The following is a 23,825-nucleotide window of genomic DNA, read 5'->3' on the forward strand; positions in this document are numbered from 1 at the left end:
GGGGCAGTGTAAGGGCAACATCAGTTGTGTAAGTTCCCTAACTTTAATGATACAGTGCCTTACCCAGTAGTAGCAGATTATTTTAGGCTAAACAATTGAGACATGTTTACAATGGGTATTTTTGTGATATGCTGAAGAAAACGTTATCTGCATGTTTCAGTAACACTTTATAATAATGGTACATGAATATCATGAATTCATGCATGAAAATGCGTGGATTCATTCATGTAGTACTTCATGAACTATCAGTAATGTACAAGGATTACTGGTATCTCATGCATGACTTAATGCAGGAACAATACATTTAATGTATGCATTAATTAATGTATTTGAATAATCATGACTTCTGATTTATTAATGATGTTCATGTCTTATAAATAGAAAAACTGACCAGTCACAAAAGTGTACATATATTCTGAAAAATGTTATTGTTGTAATCACTGTTAACTAAACATTACTTCTTCATTACATCATCATGTTTGTGGCTCTTCAAATAAAGTGCTGACCTGGTCCATCTTTAAAATTAATAAATAACATGTGATTAATGATGGCATAGAATTAAATGTATTAAGAATATGATGCTGAGATTACTACATTTACACAAACTACAGTATACTGCAGATGCATTTTATAGTTGATTTGTGGTGTCACAAAGATTGGGGGCATATGCCACCATTAATCATATCTCATTTATCAATACAAAGATGGACCAGGTCAGCATGTTATTTGAAGGGCCAAAAACACGATGAAGTAATGTTTAGTTAATAATCATTACAATACTACAATTCAGTTTCTTCAGCCTGTTACTTTAACTACAGATTTACCTATGAAGAAGACATGAACATCATTAATAAATCAGAAATCATGATGATTGAAATACCTTAATTCCTGCATTAAGTTCTGAATGAGATACTATTAATCATGGTACATTACTGATAGTTCATGAAGTACTACGTGAATTAATTCATGCTTTTTCATGCATGAAGTCATGCATTAATTCACGATAATTCATGTACCCATGTTTCTCCCAAAAATGAAGAGGCTAATGTGACAACTTGGAGCTAGGGTTGCGTTACTCTACTAACATCTAGCCTTCGATGATACAAAGTTTTTACCGTTGGTATGTTTTCGTTTTTCCAACAATCTATCAACTGGCTAGGTAATATACACACAAGAACTTTACCAGGCCTCTTAGTTTACGTTTACGTACCCTGGTCCTGAAAAAAACTATATGAACTGGCAGAGAGCAATTTTTGTGTTCTCCAACTGGACCTGGAAACTACACCTAAAAATCACTGTGCTGTGGACGAATGACTCATCTGCTAAAATAGTTAGAAAAATAACTTTAATTAATTAATTTTAAAATGTATGTGTCCATGGGAAATGTAATTCAAACAATTAAAACCCTTGTAATATTCAAAAGCATGCATGATGCACTGGATACAATGGACTGCATAGTGCATATGAGTAATTCTGTGGTAATTCTGGTAATTCTGTTTTTTGGTGTTTATTTTGTTCTTTCTTACAATGCTAGTGTATCACTCCATGTCATTGTTGTCATTGTCATTTCTTATACAATATATGGTACAGAAAATGGTATTATTGTACCACTATCTTTAAATAGTCACTCTGTTGCTCAATCTGTTGGTCCTTAATTTGTGTGTCAAACCTGCGTATTTTAATCAAATTGGCCCACCCACAAAATTGTGTGGTAGGCACTAGGCAGTCTGTTTATAAGGTTAGCAGGACTCACACGTATGTGTTTTTAGTTTTGTCTGAATTTGATATTGTGCCCAGGAAAGAGTGGCAATTAGGCTGTCAATGGCAGTCATCTAAACCAATCACTTTACATTCATCTTAACCTCATTTATTTCCAACAAACAATTAAAAACCATTATCCCCTTTAAGTGTGAGTGGAAATCATTGGACTCAGTTACAACAACAACAACAACAACAACAATGGACTATTTTCTCATTTGTGGAATAGTTCATCTGTTGCTTAACAATCACTGATTCACAATCTGATATAATGAATGACTACATTTGAGCAACCATCCACATGGAACTGTGTTGGAAAGTGAAATAAGTGACTGTAAATCTGTGGGACAATTCATCTGTGTAATGACGCACATGTTTCCACTAGATGGCCCTTGCACCCAGCTGTGCTGCCTCTTCAGGAGTCATGTTTCATTAGCACTTGATCTGATTGCTACTCAATTCTTTCCTTAGTAAAGGAGAACAACTGACAATAACATCTCACTTTTCCATGAAGTTACCTAGAGTCCATATTTTAACTTAAAAATATGAATATGTAAATATGTAAACATTAACAACTTATATGTATTCTATAGTGTTATTTCTCATTATTACCATAAAGTATGTTGCATAAGGGATGCATTTTTATCCTGCTTCACGCATGAAAGCATTACAAACTACGTAGTAAGTCAGAAATAGACCTCTTCATTGAAAAACAACAACACTGATATGCAGAGTACATTATGTTCTAAGCATTTGAGGAAGTGGTTTGCTCACCAGACTGTGTCACACGCAATCCTCATTTGATGCATGATATTGAAAGTGTTTCACTAAGCAACTTGGAACTCACAAGCTAAATAACCAACTGCAATTGTCTACCCAAAATTCTAAAGCTAAGAAAGTCCCTTTGTAGGATGGGAGATGTCAGTCACTATCTCATGTTAGACATAAATTGCTCTCTCTGCAATGAGGGATCTCCCTCCCAAGGCCTCTCATAAACATCTCAGAGCTGGACAGCTTTTTTCAGCCTGTGGGCTCTCACTCACAATATTACAAGGTTTCTTTTGTTTCTTCTGCCAGCGTGGCACCCTGGGATCCATCCACAGTGGCCCACATGGGGATACTGGGTGTCAGAGGACTGCTCAGCCTTGACGTGGCTTCAAGGCACAAGCTGAGCTGTACTGGTGGAGCTGGTACCGTTCCTCTGGGTGATTTATGGTCCGGACATGATGATAAAATAACGTGGCGGCCCAGATATTCTTCTATGGGAAACAGTAGACAGCTCTGTGAGTGAGAGAGGGAGGATATATATTAGGTGGGGGTGTTCAAAGCCAAAAAGTAATCGACCAGAGGGCAGGGCGTGAATGGGTGTGTGTGCAGGTGGTGCGTGTGGGCTGTCCGGCAGTCATCCTTGCTGGGTCAGTTTACCTCTCTGTCCTCAAACACACTGACCCTTTACTATAGGATATACCTCCTCTCCTTTCACCCTAGCTTTTATGGCCCCATGTAAATCTCTCTCCGGTAACACAAGCTTGTCAGTCCTCCTCAAGCCCCTTTCTTTTCAACACATTTATCCTCATGGAGAATTCAAAGAGGCACTGCTGCAGGGAGGTGGTATGTGGGCCTACTCAACTTGAAATAAATTGAAAGAGGCCAAGGGATGATCAAAAAGGAGAAAGTCCGGAGCGAAACCTTAGACATGGGAACTGCTGGACACTCGAGTGGGCAAGAAAGCCCAACTCAGATGAAAGGCAGTCGTCCATCAATAAGTCATTAAAGCAGACATGTGGACCCAGAAACAAGAACGCTGACAATCACGGCTGTCTCCATTCCAAGTGTGAGCTCGCATGCAGGGAGATTGCAAGGTGAGACTAACGCTTGTCCTGAAATAAATAAAAGATAATATGAAAACGGAGAATGAGTCAAATGAGGAAGTGATGAGCACCATCTGGTGGATTTTGTTTTTATGGCCTTGATGGCCTTGTATTCACTCTGCGTGTGATGAGGAAGATGCCTACGAGCTCCAGGGGCTTTCTTTTTGTAACCAGGCTCTATTGCAACATTGGAAAGTCAGTGGAAGGAGGTCACTAACTACTCAGACAGGACTCCCTTTAACAACATGACGCTCGGCAATAAAATACCACCCAAAGCAGTCTGTCAGCTTTACGTCTTCAGGGCTGTTTGTGCTCTATTCATAGAAAGGGAGAAATACATGGATGGAGAAACAAACCAAAACACTCCATGTATGACAGACTGCTTTCTCCAGCTGGCGAAGGCTTTCGTTATTTCATTAATGTGCATTTATTTGTGTATGTGTTCGGGTGACCCTGTGATGTCAAAGTAAGACAGCAACCTTTTAGGGGCTATAATCGTATCACTGAAGGTCCAAACAAGCATGTCTGACCCTGATCTGTCTTAGTTAACTTATAAGAGATATAATAGTCTGACAGGGGTCACAGAAGCACTTAGTCATGCTGCAAATGTCACATGTTGAAACCAGGAAGCTTCTGGAGAGAAGCATATATCAAACTTTAATAGGCAGTAAATTCAGCTACTTTAGCGATAGTGACAGCACAATGTTGGGTTTATGCCATAAAATCTGTGCGCTGGCAGGGTAAAACCGTAGTAAAGGCGCAGCAGTTGCTATACCATACCAAAACATAGTTGATGATGTTTCTTGCCTGATATGATTGCATTTTCCTCAGCTCTTTCAGTAACAATAAGCAATATCAACCTCAGGACGCCTTAATAATTTAAATAGTTTTGTATCTGCTGAGTGTTGTTCACATCACCTTTCCAAATTGCTTTGTATTTTCTCAGTGTGACTGCCGTGAGGTGTTATGCATGACTTCAAAATTACAGAGAAATAACTGCACTCAATAGGGCTGTGCGCCGAATCCTAATCATCTGATAGACTTCAGCTCTAAGCCAAGTAACGATTTGGAATGGCTTTGTTGCGCTTATTGTGTGAAGGACTCATGACCAAACAAAGTCATTGTACAAATGTCTCCCCCTTTCAGCCATTAGTTGTGTGTCACTTAAACTACTTACTATCAGGTCTTTCATGGCTCTGTTCTTGTTAGGTCTTTAATGACTTGAAATTCCCTGAATAAACACAGAGTCAGGGAAGAGGTCACACAGCTCTCCTTTCACTCTTTCACGGCGGGTTCGGTTTTGTTTGTTAGTTTGAAGGCTTCTTACCAATTTGACACAGAAAAATTTGCCTAATTCTGGATTAGGGGGCTCAATTAAGCCAAAGGTCCCATAATGTCATACTATAACTTCCAAGGCTTTGGAAAATCTCTTATATTCAATGCATTCATAGGGAAAAAAAGTGGATAATGAGTGATACGACTCAAGATATAATTTGATCTGTGGTACTGTATTTGGTCATCATTATGAATTAGGTGATGTAGATGACCTGACAAAGCTTAAGTAAATAAATGCTCAGGTCACTGACCTTTCACCTGTGAACAAAATGGGTTGTTGTGCCATTTTGTGAAAAACTCTTCTTTGTTTCTGAAATGGCACCAAGCAGGGTGCTGGAGACTATTCAATACTGAAGTTTTCAACGGCAGTGGCAAGCATAGTGCAAGAACACAAACAGTCAAACTAAGCAATGGTCAAATTTTTTTTTAAAGGGAATGAAGGGTCTGTACTCAACATACAGAACATTAATACAGCAGCAAACACTTGTTGTGTGAAGATATAGTGGAGTAATGGCAGCCTAAGCAGAGAAAGAAGCCACACTCCTTCTGTGTCTGTTCTTATCTGAGCTGCTCTGTTAATTGTTTTGAGAGCCGGTCTGTGCATGTAAGTGCCTTGTTTGTCGGTATCAGACGATGGTGTCTTGGTGGAAATGGCTGTTTTTTTATGTGGCCGTTTTGTCATTTTAATGACGATGGCCGCTGACGCTCAGAGAACAAATTGCTAACTGTGGACAGAAAACATTTAACATGGATACAGTTCGTTCATCCACACATTGGTGTAGATGTTGGCTGAGTGTGTTATGTGATGCATCATGAAGGACTGGCAGTAGGACAGTGCTGGTCTTTTCCTGCCTAGTGAGCAGCTAATGGTGCAGAGAGCATATCCCGGTGGGGGAGACAAACACTGTGGCCCTGCTACGATGCCAGATGTGCTGTCAACTCAGTATTGTCTGCAGCAACAAAGCACACACACCGTTCTCTGCGCTTGTAGGGTATTCACATTCGGAATGAGATACTCTGCCATTAACGTTTCTGCTACTTGCGCCTGCCCGCCTACTCTAAGCACTACAAATCTGTCATATATTCTCATTTTCAGCTTTTCTTTTTCTTAAAACAAGTGTCATTGACATAAATCCACATTTCTTCCTGGTGCAGTTTCCCTCATTTCAGAAATGTACAAGTAGTGAGTGTAACAGTCTCGACAGAATATGACAAATCAGTGCATTAGTATCAATTAAATTACACCTAATTAGAGACATCTCTCAAAGAAGTTGATTTGTGTTGAAAAAAGGTGAAATGATCTGATCTTTTTTTTCACCTGTTTTGATAAAAAAAAGATCTTAAGTCTCAATAAATGAATTGACTTGTTAAGATGGAGGTTTATTTTTGCAGTGAACTGAAGTGACCACACACACACACACACACAAACACACACAGACACACACACACAAAAAGAATATTTTATGAGACATACACACAAAACATATACACAGACATGACACACCCAAGCACACACACATAGATACAGACACAAAGAAACATAAATACTGACACACACACACACACACACACACACACACACACACACACACACACACAAACACACACATACACCCTCCCCCATTACTGAGGGAGGGGAAGCCATCTGCCCTCAGCAGCACCACCACCACAATGAACAGATCAGAGGAATCTACTAATGAGCACGACTTTTCTGCTGTTAAAAATTCATTTGGTGCTTCTTGCTGTCAAACAACCTGCAGCCTCTGCTACCACATTCCCCATTACATTACATTACATTACATATTCATCTGAGGAGGCTGTTCTGTTTGTCTCCTAAGCACTGCCTTAGTCAGTGCTGATAACTTAATCACCTGTGGCTTTTTTTAAGCAACACATCACAAAGGTCAACTCGGTGCTAAGACTTGAAATCGCTCGTTGCGTAAGATTTCATGACAAAACACTCTGTAGTCGTGTCGACAAGAGAGAGCTGGTGTTTTGACACAGTCTGACGCCAGCATGGCAGCATGAGGAGACAAAAACAAGGCTCTCTGCAGCAGTCGATAGTTCATCTTTCCAAACCTCTCACGCAATCCGAGATGAGGGAAGTGCGACCGGCGGCAGACGACGGCTGCTGTATTGTCCCGTGATCCGTGGCAGGGTGGGGGTGGAGGTGCGGGAGGTTATTGATCTCACTGTGGACATCTGTAGCATCTATCAGGAGGGCTGTCAGTCATCAGAGAGGGGAAGTGAGGGCAGAGTGGAGTGGTTTTATGTGCGTAGCCAACGTGTGATGAAGCAGGCAGACAACAGCGGCGAGACAAACAGGTTCACCCTGAGTTCTCCCTGTTTCTATACCAGTCGTATTTCCCCTTGTCTCTCGCTGCAGCCCTCCCTCTCTACCGCCAAGTCTCCAGTGCTGAAACTGTTTGTATTAGAGAGTTCACTTGCACACAAGGAGTTAAAAAATATGTGTTGTATTAAAAAGCCAGCAGTAAGAGAGATAAGCGGAGTATCTGCAGCTTCCATTTAATTATCGAGGCAGTGGAAAATGGGCTTGCTTGGGCCAAAATTCATAGATGGTGCCAACAAAATGTACTGAGTTAATGCTTCACATTCTTTGGAGATGCAGCCAAGCCCGCTGGCTACATATGCATTTATTTGTAAAAGATTTTGTCCAGACATTTGCCTGAAGTTAGAGAGATTATCTGCATTATCTGAAGAGGAAAATGTTGCAACATCAGTAAACAGCAGTACTGACACTCAAAATATAGATCCAAATAATTCTCCTCTTTGCTGTGCACAAGTTTGTGTTATGTTTAGAGATCTTTTGAGAGCTCGGAATGAACGCGTGTTATGTGAAACCACATCACATTATTAAAGGACAGAATAGAGACAGCTGGAAGACGGAATCGAAAGCACTTCTCGCAGATTTGCGTTATAAAAACATGATTTATGACATTTTCCTGCCGCGGTGTTACAAAGCCAGTGTACTGTCATTATCTATGTGGGAGAAATAGAACAACCCCGCAGATGATTTAGAAACTTGATGATGGGAGAATCTATCCTTCTCAACCTATTATGATGGCAGCCAGCCGCTGGGCATTCAAATACAGTAAATTTAATGAATCATGGGGGATGAGAAAAGGAGAGCCTATAAGGAAAAGTAGCTGTGCATGATGCCGGGACAGGGGAAAGGTAGAAAACAGTGGGTGTTGCATGAGTCATCATTACTGGAGCCCTGTCGGAGAGTAGAGTCAATGTTAGGTGAGTAAGACTAATAATAAGTCTGAATAACAGAAAGGTGACTGAGCTCAAGTTACATGTGCCAGAGAAAGTCTGTTGTTTTATGTTCACCTTGACAATTCGTGCCTGTGAATACATGCATGGACTAAGGTCCTGTTAAACTGCTTGCGTGATAAAGTGTGATCAAATTTCCATTTTAACATGAACCAAACCAGTTAATATCCCTTTCTGCCAGCCCAGACATAACAAAGACACCAAAACCTTGTCTCTGTTATTAATAATGAAACACAAATCAACCAGGACCATATTCTTGAAGGAATAAGACGGTTTAACATTTTGGAAAATATGCTAATTTGCCTCCGCCGACAGTTAGATGAGAGGACCAATACCGCTCTCGGTTCTATGCGTTAATTATGGAGCCAGGAGACAATTAGCTTAGCATGAAGAGTGGAAGCAGGGGGAAACAGCTAGCCTGGTGGTATCAATATGTTCATCTAACTCTTGGCAAGAAAATAAGAATAAGCTTATTTCCCAAAATGTCAGATTATTCCTTGAAGAATCCAAACTTTAAACATGCAATAACCAATTTTGATTCTATTTATTTATTTATTTTCATTAATTTCTTGCCACTTGTGGGCCTCGGTAACACATTGTTATTATAAAATATCAGTCATAGCCGATTTAAGTTTTTAAACACAGATTAACAAACACAGGAAAGGTGAAAGTCCCAATTGAGAGAGTTGTTATGGTAAGAGCTGATTAAATCCAGAAAAAGCCAAAGAAGTTAACTTCAGGGCTTCCATCCCTATGTGCTTTAGCCATAAAACCCTAATTTATTAGAGGGAAATGAGGCCCCCAAATTCCTTTTTCCAGCAACAGACAACAGGCAGGTGTTTCTGACTGACTGATTTATTCTGTGAATTTTTAAACAAAGATTTTGGTTCTGACAGTAATACAGTCCCTGTGTTTTATGTTACTTGCTTGTAAAACTTTGGATGGAACACAGCATTTGTTAAAAGTAAACACAGAACCTAACCTCTCTGAGCCTTGTTATTTCACTTTTTTAGAAAATGACTTTGTGTGTGGTTTTCTTGGGATAATATGTGTGTGGTAGATGTATGGCTAAAGACAGTGTTTATGATCATCTGTAAAACTGATATATGCTGTATTGGTATTTCACCGGAAAAAAAACATTCATTTAAAAACAGCTAACTGATGTCACATGTCATCTGATCTTGTGGCATTCCCCATTTACATGGAAACGTGTTGGAGAAAGGAAACAGGAACTTGTGTTTTTGTTTACGCGAATCAAATTTTGGGTGTGACTGAAGTGCCATGTCTACAGTTTTTCCAACAATAGAAGCTGCAAACAGCAGCAGACGACTCAAAGTCACAGGACGGACATGAGGGGTATTACAAAAATCATCATCTCTAGTGCTCAGCTGAGAAGGCACTTCTTTGAGCGCCCCAGACGACAAGTCTCTAGACATTTATTTCCCCTAAGACGCTCAGGATATCCAAAGCTTAATCTACAGAGCATCCTGTCTCAACATCTGCTAATACATATATGTGTCAAAGTCTCCTAATTTTGTCAGATAACATAAAACCAGATGGAAAGCTCCCAAGGGGGACAGGGCCCCTCTTTAATTATATTACTCTGTGTGTGCGCCGCACACACACACACACACACACACACACACACACACACACACACACACACAAACACATCAGTCCAAGACATAAGCAGCTAGTGAAAACCACAGAGAGTAGTTCTTACAGATCCGAAGCTGCCCTGAAGGCAAGAGGCCCATGATGGATCAGACATTGATTTGATTTGAAGTGAGTGTGAAAGCCGCCGTCCGTGCCCTCTGCCAGAGAGGTGAACCATGATTGACCAATGGCTGTCTGGAGGGTTCACTCAGGAAACTGTAAGTGGACAGGCTGGACCTGCTACTAACAATCACCTTTTGTACAAATCGGCTGGAAATGAATTGTTGATTCACAGAGTGGAAACAAAAAACGAGTCCCAGCTGCCTGCTATTCCACCACCCCATCCCTGAGGTGTTACTTCTTCTTGGACCCACAAATAGACACGTGCAATATACATGTAGGCTATCCATTTTATAGCATGCAAGTCATTCAAGCTGTACTTAGCAAGAGTTTAATCTCAAAGTACAACATATTTGTACAGTTGGCTCACATGAGAGAAGAGGGCCCTATATATGAGATTCTCCTGTTTACACTTAATAAAGTCATGGTGTGATCTGGGTTACTAGACTGAAATCTTGTCCACCTACACAAAGTGATGAATCACAACAAATTGTGTCTAAACAGAACTAAGCAGAGAAAAACTAAGATGTACCCGCTACAGTTGGAGCTGTTGCCTCTCTTGTCCCTCTCCTTTTCACATAAAGCATCACAGACAAATTGGTAACATCCTGTAAGCAGTGGTGAATTAATATATATATATATAAAATTATTTAAGAAAAGCATCTGTGTCGCTCTACAAAATGCTTTGTGCAATACTACATACATGCAACATTTTTAATGTGTTTCTCGATGGAGTTTGAGCTCATTTTAACAGCTTTTTGCTTTTTCGCTCGCAGCTTTTTGCTTTTTGCTCGCAGGTTTCTCTATAGAGATCCCCCCTACAGCTTTGGAATAGATATGTGGCAGCTCCTACGTTTACTCGTGTCCGGTTCGACTCCTCGCTCGTCGGTCTGCCATTTCCTCTTTCTCTGTTCCTCCGACAATGCTTTCCTAGCTTTCTGCTTCTTTTTTGCTGGTTCAGCCATGACGATAGTGTGAAAAACTCCATCGCTACCTTGTTAGCCGGTTCCTGAATGGGCGGATGTGTGCAGTGCCGTGAAGCAATTTGTTACATCGCAATACTTCCTGATGCTGAGGCCGGCGGCTCTCTGGCCAAAAGTTGCAAGGGTGGTTTTTCCTCTCACAGGCGCTAGGGGGGAGCGAGACGACCACCATTCAACTCGAAAAAAGTTATATAACCATTCCAATGACTCCGAAGCTGTTCCGTTAAGGTAAATTAAGGTAAAAAAAAACTGCATAGTTCCCCTTTAATGTATACAAATTCTTTATCAGATCAGACGTTTTGTTTAATCTGAAGATGATTAAAGCTATTCAAGATAAGTAAATAAACGTAGTGAGTAAAAGTAGAACTAGTAGAGAAGACATATTGTAGCAGTAAAATGGGAATACTCCGGTCTCTTAATATGGTACCTAAGTACAGTAGTTGAGTAAATGTTTAGCCGCTTTGTGATCGCAGGAATTTTTCCCAGGGACATTTTGAGGAACTCGTTGTATTTCAACTGCAGGGACTAGTGTCTAAATTAAGTTCTAAGGACATTTTCCAGGGACATTTTACCCTCCAAAAAATACCTGCTCAGGAGGTAATACTTCCTCCTGAGCTATTCGGGGCGGCTTTGGGTGCGAGGATGGCCGTTGCTGATTGGTCAAACACAAACAGCGCTGTTGCTTCACGTCGTGTACTGCTTCATTCCTAAAACAAGAAAATAGGCTAGTATCAATTTAGGAGCATTTTAGGATGAGGCATGAACATTTCTCTTTGTTTGATGACATTAAAACAATTAAAGGGATACGCCACCGTTTGTTGAAATAGGGTTATTCACCATCTCCTCTATATTTATATAGGTGGGCAAACGCATTTTTGTCTCAGTGCATGCATTGTCTTAGTCCGGCAGCGCCGCCACTAGCCTAGCTTCGCGTAGTGAATGGAATCCTTTGTTGCCGGTTAGCACGTTGTGAGTAAAAGTGAGCCAACAACAACAAAAAACAACCTAATTACTTCTTGTGGCCTGCGTATTCACGAGTACAAATAGTAATGCAGATTAAGACTAGACGATTTCCTAGGCAGATATTGACTTGGGACTATATTGGGTGAAAGTAGCCTACAGCAGAAGCACTGCTACTTGGGCGCAGAGATATCACATAGCAACTCTGTGTGAGTACAGGTCTAATATGGGTCGATCTAGCCCGTAAAATAACCATGTGTCATGTTTACAATAATCACTTACTCTGTGGACAGCCGTTTATTTGGTCCATTCGGTATTTTTCCCAGTTGACTTTATCACACCACTCCTGTAAGGCTTTGCTGTCGGCTTACAGACTTATTTTTAAAAAGAGGAAAAAGAGAGAGATCGTGCGAGCAAGCTGAAAGAGAGACAGAGCTAGAAAGAGAAATAGTGTGGTGGTGCTGTGAAGGAGAGAATTAAACGTTATTTTCAGATTGTTTCACAGCAGTTACATTCTAAAACACGAATAAATAACCATCAAACACTCAGCAGATGATTAACTGTGGAGACAGACACTCTTGGTTTAATTTTTTGTTCCTTACAAAGTAGTTTTAGGGACTGTTAATTCCGAGGAACTTTGGGATGAAACTGTTACATTCAGCCAGTGGTTTCCTGACGTCATGGAGCTTGACCAAATTACACATTTCATGACTGCTTCTAATTTAAGTTAACCTTTCATGATTCCAGTTGCTGTGTTAAGTACTTTGCATTTTCTTTCTACAAATGATTCAGTTTTTTATTTGTTTCAATTGCCACAACAATGACTCAACCTGTAACCAGTTCACAAAAGCTTTAATATTTACTGTTAGAATAACCTCAGGAAAACCCCTGTGATGCACAGGAAATGATGTGCTTTGCACCTGCAATTTGTCTGACAAAATCCGAAAAGAACAGAAACTGAATCTCCTTTGGCAGAAAACAATTCTGACACAAGAAACATCCCGGTACTGTCCGCATAGTTTGATTGACAGGTGATCTCTGGTACAGAGTGGAAGCACAGCAGCGAAAAATAATGTGGAGATTTCAAGGACTGGCCTGTGGAGGAAGTAGGGCATGAAGGTTGCTAGTTAGTGTGCAGTTAACACTTCAAGATACACAAGGTTTATCTAGGTACAAGAGAAAAGTAAACAGTAAATCACAGCGGAGCACAGCGCTGACTGAAACACAAACACTGCTCTCGCTGTCATACAGATGTTATTGATGATAACCCACAAGCTTTTTGACACTCCTGATAATGACACATTCTGCCAGCTGCCTCGGGACCATCCTCTTTGGCCACCACAGCTCAAAGCAGATATCCAAGTGTCTTGATGCTTAACAGATAATAATCAGTCTAAACAATATGAGTTCATAGGAGCTTGCGTGGACTGAAAAACCTCTGTCTGTCCCCCCCCAAAAGGCATCCCTTCATCACATCCTGCTCATCACGCTCACAGTGTTGATAAGTCCTGTGCGCTTGCTGCTAATAATTAATGAATGGATATTTCCTGCCTCATTGTTTTTCAAAAGAGAGTGTGTTTTGACCCATTCGGCCTGCTGAGGCTGAAGGGAGAGCAAAATATAATTTCCAGAGGCATAATGAGAACAAACAGCACAGCAGAAATAAGACTCAAAACGAACAGTGAAACAAACAGCACCTGTCATATCCTGATCAATAGGCTTTCCTGTGGTAATACAGTGCTATTGGTATGCTGACAGAGTGACCAGCGCCCATCCTATTTCCTGTCATAAACAACTCTGAAGCATGGGCCTGCTAAATAATCAAAAAGTTAGAAAACCGGATGCTGGTGTAGGCACAGCAAATCCAGATGTATTATTTACTCCACATCTTTGTTTATACAAAAACACAATAATCCTCACAGATTTGGGGCAGTGGGGGGTAGGAAAGGCAACCCTCCGAATCAGCGCAGGGATCTACAGTCTTTGCAGTAGAAAAGAAAAGCATTCAATTGTGTAGAGAAAATAAAGCCAAAGGCAGCCGAGTACAAAGGGCCGCAGGTCCCAAGCGAGCGCCTTTAGGATTCGACCGAAGAGTTGACTCGAGGAGGAAATCATAGGGCTGAGGGAGCACAGGGGGTTGGTTTGTTTAGCTATAAATCCTGGTATTTTTTAATTCACAGGGGGCACTCCCTGTCTGCCTCGATACAAACATGAGGAGAAACAATCCGAGACTTCTTTTCATTGGCGTTGTGGTGTTCTTCTTTTTGAAATAACACACATTTCAGACTAAGAGTTTCCTTTGTTTCCACATTCCCCGTTTTGCTGAAAAGCTACAGCATCACTGGCAAAGGACAATACATTCAGCAAAATAATGCGTGTACCTGTATTTACTCCAGGTAAAACAGGAAGTTGGCACATCATTTGAATTGCTTCACAATAGGCTCCAGCTTGATGAGCAGACTATGATTAACTCATGTGACTCATCAACTGAGGGCAGAAAAACAAAACGAATTGTGTTAAAAGACGTGACGATTTTTTACTACCCACTGCCCTTTCCTGGCAACTGTAGAAGGAGGGAAAGAAAACGACTATTTGTTTTCTGTAAGCTCCAGGCAGTCAGTGTAGACGGTGTCATCTTTCAGACAAGGAGGCACCACAGGGGCGATAAAGCGTCCCTTTGGCCAGGGCTGATAAATGTTCCTCAGCCTCACGTCTCTCGTCACAGTAAGCTCCGTCCATCGACGAGGATGCTCATATACACAAGTCCAGCCTGTCGTTTTTCCATCACAGTGTTTGAATAATGAATAAAGTCTGTCTTCTTGTGCTGAGTGGTGCCATAAATCAGCACTAAAAGCAAAGTGCCGAAGGCGATAGTTTTATTTTACGCACGGATCCTCTCTGGAAAGGTTCAAATGTTTAGGTGTACTTGAATAATCTGACACTGAGAGGTAATGCAAGTGTTATGTTTACTCTGGTGCTCCTCAGAAAAAGATGCTGAGTAGCAGAATGATATAAACGTCTTTACCCTTTTCCGCTAGAGTTTCCTATGAAACAGTCTCTGATCTCATGAGCATGATTATTTTTTTAAAAAGCCATCACTTTTCTAAAATAAATCCAAGATGAAGTTAAAGCACATTACTCAAACACATTATCACTAAATTGCAGATTGAAATACAGCAGATCATACATGTGCCTGATTCTCAAATCATATTCATGATTAACACATAAGGTGTAAAAAAAAAAATGCTTTGTGCTGGCCATCGTTGGTGAGAAAAAAGGCTGCTGACAGGTCATTTCAAAAGATTCTCCAACAGGACTCTCGACGGTGGAAGTAATGAGGCGGTCTGGCTTGGCAGCAGGTTTATTTCCCTCTCTCCGTCCTCTGGTCATTTGACTCTGGAAAGCTTATCTGCTGTCATCTGGCCCATTGTCCCCGTTATCTGAGGGGATCAGGGCTGAGCTGAGCCTCCTCCACCACTGTCCACACAGGACAGATGGAGTTGGACCTCCACCTGCAGAGAGCCTAAAAGAACACTTGCTGTGATCTTCTGTCGTATACAAATGCAGCAGAGGGATCTCCCAGTGTCTGGAGAAAACTCATTCAGAACGTGATTGCAAATACTGTGACAGTTACATAACCTTGTTGCTTTGGGAAAACCTGAAAAAGACAGGGTTATTTAGAGAACATCTGAGCTGCCATGCAAATGAATACATTTAAATCATCAAAGCAGGGCAGTTTGCATTGCATTTGTATAATGTAGTATACACACAAGAGATAAACCTCCATGGGGCAGTGCAGGCCGTTTGCCAGTGTTTTAATACTGTTGCAAGGTGAAACCACAATGGAGACGTTGGTGAAAAAGGAAAAGGAACTCCAGTTGCATTTATCATGGACTCATAGAAAACACCCTTCCTATGCAACAACAAGCTGCATTTCTCAACCGGCCTTGTGGCTTGCTTTGGATCTTTGCCACATGTGGATATATATTTCTCCAGTAACTGCTCGAGGGCAGTGTCACCCATTTCAGTTTTTATTGGTACATGCCCCCGTTGTCTAATTCTGCAGGGACTCCATGTCAGGACAGGCAGCAGTAGGATTCAGGGTAATCAGCGTGAAAATGTTCAGGAGTAAAAAAATAAAAAAAGAATCTCCTCTTTCCAGTTGTTGCCCACCAACGTTGTCAGACGTCAGAGTAAGCTCGCTAGCATTCCAGTAAGAATAAATCAAAATAAACCACTTGTGTATTGCTATCCTACTGTGACCCAAAAATAACTTTAGCACTACAGTTTGTCAGAATGATGCACTTATGGGCGCCTGGATAGCACACCTGGCAGAGCAGGTGCATATATATATATATATATATATATATATATATATATATATATATATATATATACATATACATATATATAGAGGTTTACTCTTCGATGCAGCAGCTGTAGGTTGGACTCCGACCTTTCCTGCATGTCATTGTCCCTCTCTCTCTCTCCCTTTTCATGTCTTCAGCTGTCCCATATAAATAATGGCCTAAAATGCCCCCCAAAAAATTATATTAAAAAAAGAATGATGCACTTATTTTAAACTGACTATGGACCGTCAGAAACAGATATTTAACAATATCCATTAAGTTAGATACTTCAAACTTTCTGTAATGGAAGACACCAATAATTCTCAAATGAGTTTAGGTGTCATTCCTTGGCGCACAAAACGATTGCAAAGACTTTGTTCAGTGCACCCTGGCAAGTTAACTCTTCATGGACAAATCTAAAGTCAAATTCTCTTCTCAGGGAAGTAACTCATGCATCCATCCAACTAGTTTTGATGCAATTCTTATACATTTCTCATTGAAGAAACTTGCTTGAAAAGGTAGATGATTATTGCTTATGTCAGTAATATTAATGTAATTTCTGTTGAGCACACAGGCTGTTTATGTCATACTGTATTCACTGGGGTATTGTGAGCTTGACTGAGGTCGAGGAAAGAGTTTTTAAAAGGGCCAAGAGTACATGCAGCAACGCAGCAAAGTAGGAAGTTTATTACAAGAGGGTGCCTTCCAAAGATAAGGAGCAAGCTTTGTCTTTAAAGTGGGTCTATTGTTCCAATTCAAGCTCTTTTTTCAAAGACAAACATTTAAGCAAGCAAGCCGGATGCTTTTACAAATATTTCTTTCTCTGTGGAAATATAATCATTATTTTTTGTTTGTGCCAACTTTTCAAAGAAAAAAAAGTTTCCAGTGGTACTGACAGCTTCTACGTGCCACTTAAATCAAGCCTCTTTGTGATATTATGGTCACTTCTTCACACTATTTGCATTTATGATTAAAGTCGTGTGATAAATTGTGTATTATTAGAGAGTCGTTTTTCTAATGTCACGTTTTACTCGCTGAGGCTTGGTGCATCTTGACAGAAGACAAAACCCAAACACAGATCGGCGAGAATGAAGGATGAATATCTCACCTTGGCTAAGGGCCGCCGACCATGGTGAGATAGAAAAACAAACGCACCCTGATAGAGCCTTGACTGATAGATAGATAAAGAAGTTATGCATTCCAGTGTGAATAATGAACATGACTCTATGCACAAAAATGCAGGATCATTTAAAAACAACAAAATCCAGACCTCAACCCTTTTAACGTTACAGAGGTCAGGATGCAAAATATATGCCACAAAGTAGATTTAATACTTACAGTACCACAGATTCAGTGTGAATAATAGTAATGGGGATGCGATATGAGATGAAACAAACACTACTTTAGTAAGCAGAGGATGTTTTGATGCTCTAAATCAAACTGCCAGTGATAAGGAGCACTACAAATATACAAATATAACAAAAAACTGTCTCACTCCCACAAATGTCTGTCTACAATAGATTGGCAAGCACATACAGTTCTTCTGTGCGTAGCTGAAAATACACAAACCACTTTTCAGTGCTCAGACAAGAGATTACCTTTAAGAGATTAATGGTATTTAAGTTACCCAAAAACTGTGTGTGCATGGGCAACACCCAAAATCAGCTTCTACAACAAAGGCTGGATTTTTTTTTTTTTTAAGAAAGAAAAGTAGGTGATATTTGAACAGAGGTATCATTATGAAAAATGATCCCGTGCTGACTTGCTGAGGGGCCTGGGATGAGTTGGAACTGGAGGACTTGGTGTTGACTGAACAGCGCTGCTCATTCTTCTCTTTATCTCTCTGGCATTCTTCTGCCTCATTTCAATAGCCATTCTTCACTGAAGAGCCCCCTTCGCTGCCGTTCACACTTCTTGTGATTTGTATTCAAAGTAGCTCACAGATCTTTTGTATTCCGAGCCGATAGCAATCTGAATCCTCACACTGACAGTGGAGGCTGCATATATCCTGCTAAAGCAAGAAAATAAAAGTTCTTATTTATTATGAGGAATGAAATCTCCTTTGTGAAAATCCTACAAAACGATAAGCTGCATGTACACACAGACTCTGCAGATGATGAAAGGTGCATTGCGAAAGCAGATTGATTGCAATGCACTGATTACACCTAAAAAGCTACAAGACAGGGCACAAATGTGGCACTGGAAATGGTGTTCTTTTTGCTTCTTTTTTTTTTAACGAATTTAAAATAATAACACCAACAAAATCTCCATATTTAATTCCAAGAATATGAGAAAACATTCATAACTTTTGTGTCACCCATCAATATGTCTGTACCAAAGTCCCAGTATTTTTGATGATCTGGGCTTTTTATGTTGAAATTCCAATTTCGGCATTTTCCAAAAATGTTCTAAACATTCAATAAGTTTTGATTCATGCACTCTTTGGACGTTCTTTAAATAAATTCATGAATAAGAAATTACAACATTGAATTGATTGAATATTTTCTCATTTAAAAAGAAATAAATTGCTACGTTTGAGACATTTTGCTCACAAACGTACGTTTCATGTAAGGGTGGCAAATTGATCCAATACCAATACCATGCAACTGCACCATTTCAGTGACCTCACAACACCCAAACACATAATGTTGAATTCAAAAACAGACGTCGGGAATTTGAGAAAAAAAAAACTTATGAATGCTTCAGATGAACATTCGGAAAATGTAAAAAAATAATTACTGCGGTTGTGCTTGCAGACAGATAACAGAGAAACTGTCTGTGTCTGAATGACGTTGATAAGAACATCACACCAATACAGTGGCCTTTCTCTGAGCTGCAGATTCCCCCTGTTCCTCTCCTCAGGAGTCCAACTGCAGGAGGATCTGAAGAAGACACAAACAGGATTAGTCTACAACCATCTGTGTGTGAATGCTGCTATATAATTGTTCATGTTTTCTTATTATATTAAAGTAATAATCACTGAGCTGCTAATTTGTTTTTTGTCTGCATTTCTTCTACTAAACGTTCCATTGGTGGGGTGTTTCAACACTGCATTTTCACCTGATTGCTTGTAAATGTTGATGTTTCTTTGATTTCCTGCAGGTGCTTCACATGCTAACTACCCTTTTCTAAAAGAAAATGAAAAATACATAGTTTCCTTCACAACAGGGGGTTTTAGTCATACCAGACACCAGGAGTTTGGAACAGCCATTTCTCCATGATAGTGCTACAGATTGAATCACTTTGTCAATATGATGGAGAGGAGCAAAACGGCTCTATCAAATTGAGCGACGGAGTCAAAGGTCATTTCAAACTATTCTGCATTGGAGACTATATTTTGGGTTTCGTCGGTCATTTGCAGTGGTACTCGGTACAGTCACAACACAAATGACTGTGTTTTTCATTCCTCACTTTTATAAGTACCTTTTTATCACAGCTTACTGTTGATGATGATGATTGAAACCCAACTGGGAACTGTGGTGAGTTTTGGGGGGTTTTCAGGCTACAAACAGAGTTGTTTACAGTTGCTAACTCTCCGTTACTAACCTCTGATGCAGCCTGATGGGAAATGTTTTCAGTGCTGATATGCACAATATGGGCGTTCCGTCTGACAAATCCAAGAAATAAAGCATGATCTGCTAATGCAACCTAGATGCACATAAATGAAATTTAGGTAAGAAAAAAATGTTGTTTATGTTTTATGAAAATGTGCTGATCTTTCCAAATGGTATGGGATGCTGCAGCTCTAAGAATAGCGTTTAGCTTTTTACACAAGGAGGAGACATCAATGGAATCAATGGTGCAGATTGACTCATTGCATCTATCACTGCTCTCATATATCAAAGGCATGAAGTAGTATTTGAATGCCACATGGAGGAGATTCAGTTTCAGACATTAGACAACCGTCCGCTCCGTCTGAGAGGAGGGCGGGGGGTTTCGTGTGGCCTGGCCCTGTCATCACTACCTAAACTGAAATCAGAGAGGGTTGGTAAAAGCTGTGAGAAAATGAATGTTCTACACTCTGAGGTTCAATAGCCGTTTGATAGAAATCCCACATTATAGGGTGTGTGTGGTTCTTTTCAAATCCACTGGGGGTGATTTAGCATTTGGCAGCGCAGACATAACAGCACTTGAGAAGAGACAGGGTGTGTATAAAGGTGAGGACGGAGTCAGACCTTCGCTGATGAAAACTGTCATCATACACTGTGTAAAGTGTGTAAAATGATTTGTAGAAAGAAATATGAGACATGGAGAAGTCCCTGAACGACCAATCTAAATGTCAATCCTTGATTCGCGCAGAATCAAGAGGGAGGTGCAAAATGTGAGGCTGCTGAGCTGATGAAATATTACCAGAAAAGCGTGTGTAATCCTGAAATTGCTCTAATTTTCTAACAGCTCTCCTGTAAGGAAATCTGTAATATAGTATTGATTACTACTGACCTTGTTGAACTTTACAGCACGTCTATCTCCTGTGATAACATTGTAACATTCCTATACTCTTGTGGCTCTTCAGTACTTAATATAAGTTAATAATCATATTATCACACTGTTATTAATTCTATTTTCTTATTATAGGCTACTCCAATACATTTCCTGTATATATACTATATTTATAATACTCCTTTAATGATGTGCAACTGTTGATGCAACTCCATAATGTTTGTATATTAGGCTATTCTTTCCCCAAAAATATGATAGGATTAGTAGCCTATAGTTCTTGTTTGTACATGTCATTACTTCCGATCGCATGAAAAAAACAACTCAACATAAAGGAAGTCTGAGCTGAGAGCAAAAATCATTTCAAAATCATCTAAGCCTTATGTCATTATATAACTGTCACAGTAGCCAAACTCACACACACACAACAGTCCTTTTCCACGTTGTCCCCAGAGACTTCAACGGTTCAACGGTTGTTGTTGTTGTTGTTGTGTGTTTTTTTTTAGTTGACGAAATAACAGACACTTTTCGGACAGAACGTTACACAAACTGACGCCCTCACCACCGTCAGAGTAGTTGGTTTTATAGTCGACCTGTTTTTGGAGACGAGCGCAACCTACCGCTCCTCCCCCCGGGGGGGGGGGGAAGGGGGAGGGGTCAGGGGCACCGGTGGTGTAGAGCCTATATATGTAGCCATTAGAGATGTTTGCTTACAGACAAGCAATTGATCACCCTGCTGCACACACTGGTCCTAACGATAGGCCTACATTATCAACGAGCGGTAAACATGGAGGAGGTGAGTTTCTTTATTGACATCTTTCTAAACTAATATGTGACTCGTAGGTCACATATCACAGTTTTTTTTTTTACATTTTCCACGCGTGTTTACACTGGTTTAATTCACTATAATCAATGTATTGTTTTCTCATTTTAAATAAACAAATTAAATGATAAAATGAGCCAGTTGGAGAAAAGCACAATTTAAACTTCTCCAACTTTGGAAACAAGTTAGCAGAATTTACATTTTTTATTTTTATTTTTTAAAGAAATTGTGTTAAGTAATGCTAACAACTGCCTGGATCTCAACTGTTTTCTAACTTTTCAATTCCTTTTTTCTTTCAGCTTGATGTTACATACACCTTTGACAACAGCACTGACAACATGTCAGAGGAGTCTGGAGACTTTGACCTGGACTTCCAGGAGCCATGTGGCAGAGTGCTCAGCACTGAATTCAACAAGATCTTCCTACCGACAGTTTACGGAATTATATTTATTCTGGGAGTCATTGGCAATGGATTAGTCGTTGTTGTCATGGGCTACCAGAAAAAGGTCAAGACGATGACGGACAAGTACCGGCTCCATCTCTCCGTGGCTGACCTCCTCTTCGTCCTCACCCTGCCCTTCTGGGCCGTTGATGCTGCCAAATCCTGGTACTTTGGGGGTTTTCTCTGTGTCTCTGTGCACATGATCTACACAGTGAACCTGTACAGCAGCGTGTTGATCCTGGCCTTCATCAGTCTGGACAGATACTTGGCAGTTGTGCGAGCCACCAACAGCCAAGCCACAAGGAAGCTGCTTGCGAGCAGAGTGATCTATGTGGGTGTGTGGCTGCCCGCCGCTGTGCTGACTGTACCTGACCTGGTGTTTGCCAGGGTGCAGGACAAAGGCTCTTCAAACTTCCTCTTTTTTGACGATAGCATGAAGACTGGAGACTCCAGGATCATCTGCCAGCGCATCTACCCGCAGGAAACCAGTCTCATATGGACTGTCGTTTTCCGCTTCCAGCACATCCTGGTGGGCTTCATACTGCCCGGTCTGGTCATCCTTGTCTGCTACTGCATCATCATCGCCAAGCTGTCGCGAGGCGCCAAGGGCCAGGCTCTGAAGAAGAAAGCGCTGAAGACCACGGTCATCCTCATCCTTTGTTTTTTCTCCTGCTGGCTGCCCTACTGTGTTGGCATCTTTTTGGACAACCTGATGATGCTGAACGTGGTCTCTCAGTCTTGCGAATTGCAACAAGCGGTGGAGACGTGGATTTCTATCACAGAGGCGCTGGCCTATTTTCACTGCTGCCTCAACCCCATCCTCTATGCCTTCCTGGGAGTTAAGTTCAAGAAATCAGCAAAGAGTGCACTGACAGCCGGCAGCAGATCAAGTCAGAAAGTGACCCTCATGACAAAAAAGAGAGGGGCAATTTCATCGGTGTCAACTGAGTCCGAGTCCTCAAGTGTTTTGTCAAGTTAACAAACATTCGAACCCAGAGTCTGTGACTTGATAGCATGAGGAGAGAAAAAAAAACTAAGCTTCAATTTCAAAGAACTTACTACATTTTGTACAGATGTAAAAAAAGAAGAGTTTTTTTTTTTATACTTTTTGATTTGTTTGCCTTGTTTACTGCAATTGTATGTCATCTGATGTTTTTTTATTGCAATTTTAGCAACTTCAATGATCCTCAAAGCAGATTGTGTCCTCAGGCAGTGCCTCATTTCCACTCATTCAGCTTCACAATCAAGATCCATTTTCTCTGTTTTCATCTTTACAATCTGTGTTGCTGCATCAAAGCTCAGGCATACAATGCCTTATTCTGTTTTCATGGATGGTAGCTGCTCTTGTAAACCTGTACATAGTTTGTAGCATTTGTGTGTTCGCACTTAAGTTGTGTGGTTTTCTGAAAGCTATTATTTATTGCTGTCATTCACACTGGAAGTTCTGTAAAAGAAAGAAACTGCATGCTGCTTTTTTTTACCATTTTATATGTGTGTTTTTGTATGTAAAAAATAAAAAACTCAATGCTTCTCATAATGACTGTGTGGTGTGCATTTTCACCTAAAACCAGCTCCTCCTTCCCTCAGGGGCTGGGGGATGAGGTGTGTGTTGGAGGAGGGGCGGTCTCTTAACACAAATGTCTCCACCTGATCTGGCTAGAAAGCAGAGGGAGGACTAAGCAGGCAGGCCCTGTAATTGCAAGAACATCTGTGCACTTTTACATCTTAAGCAGCCATGACACAAAAGCTAAAATCTTTGGTTATAATTAGCACCCATATGGCTCTTCAACAAAG

General features: G+C 40.6%; 1 protein-coding gene and 1 long non-coding RNA gene across 2 annotated transcripts; one reads left to right on the plus strand and one right to left on the minus strand.

Annotated features, from left to right (window-relative positions):
* Positions 1-17,639: 17,639 nt before the first annotated feature.
* On the minus strand, positions 17,640-21,331 carry LOC120569662. Its single transcript, XR_005640937.1, has 3 exons — positions 21,185-21,331; positions 19,069-19,211; positions 17,640-18,337 (listed from the first exon to the last, which is right to left on the minus strand). It is a non-coding gene; the product is annotated as an uncharacterized LOC120569662 (long non-coding RNA).
* An 89-nt stretch (positions 21,332-21,420) lies between these two features.
* On the plus strand, positions 21,421-23,115 carry LOC120569661 (C-X-C chemokine receptor type 4-like). The gene is made up of 2 exons (XM_039817658.1): positions 21,421-21,562; positions 21,889-23,115. The coding sequence occupies exons 1-2, from the start codon at positions 21,554-21,556 to the stop codon at positions 23,008-23,010; spliced, it is 1,131 nt and encodes a 376-aa protein (XP_039673592.1). The 5' UTR covers positions 21,421-21,553; the 3' UTR covers positions 23,011-23,115.
* The last annotated feature ends 710 nt before the right edge of the window (positions 23,116-23,825 follow it).

Source organism: Perca fluviatilis, chromosome 12 (assembly GCF_010015445.1).
Source record: "Perca fluviatilis chromosome 12, GENO_Pfluv_1.0, whole genome shotgun sequence".
In the NCBI taxonomy this organism is placed as follows: domain Eukaryota; kingdom Metazoa; phylum Chordata; class Actinopteri; order Perciformes; family Percidae; genus Perca; species Perca fluviatilis.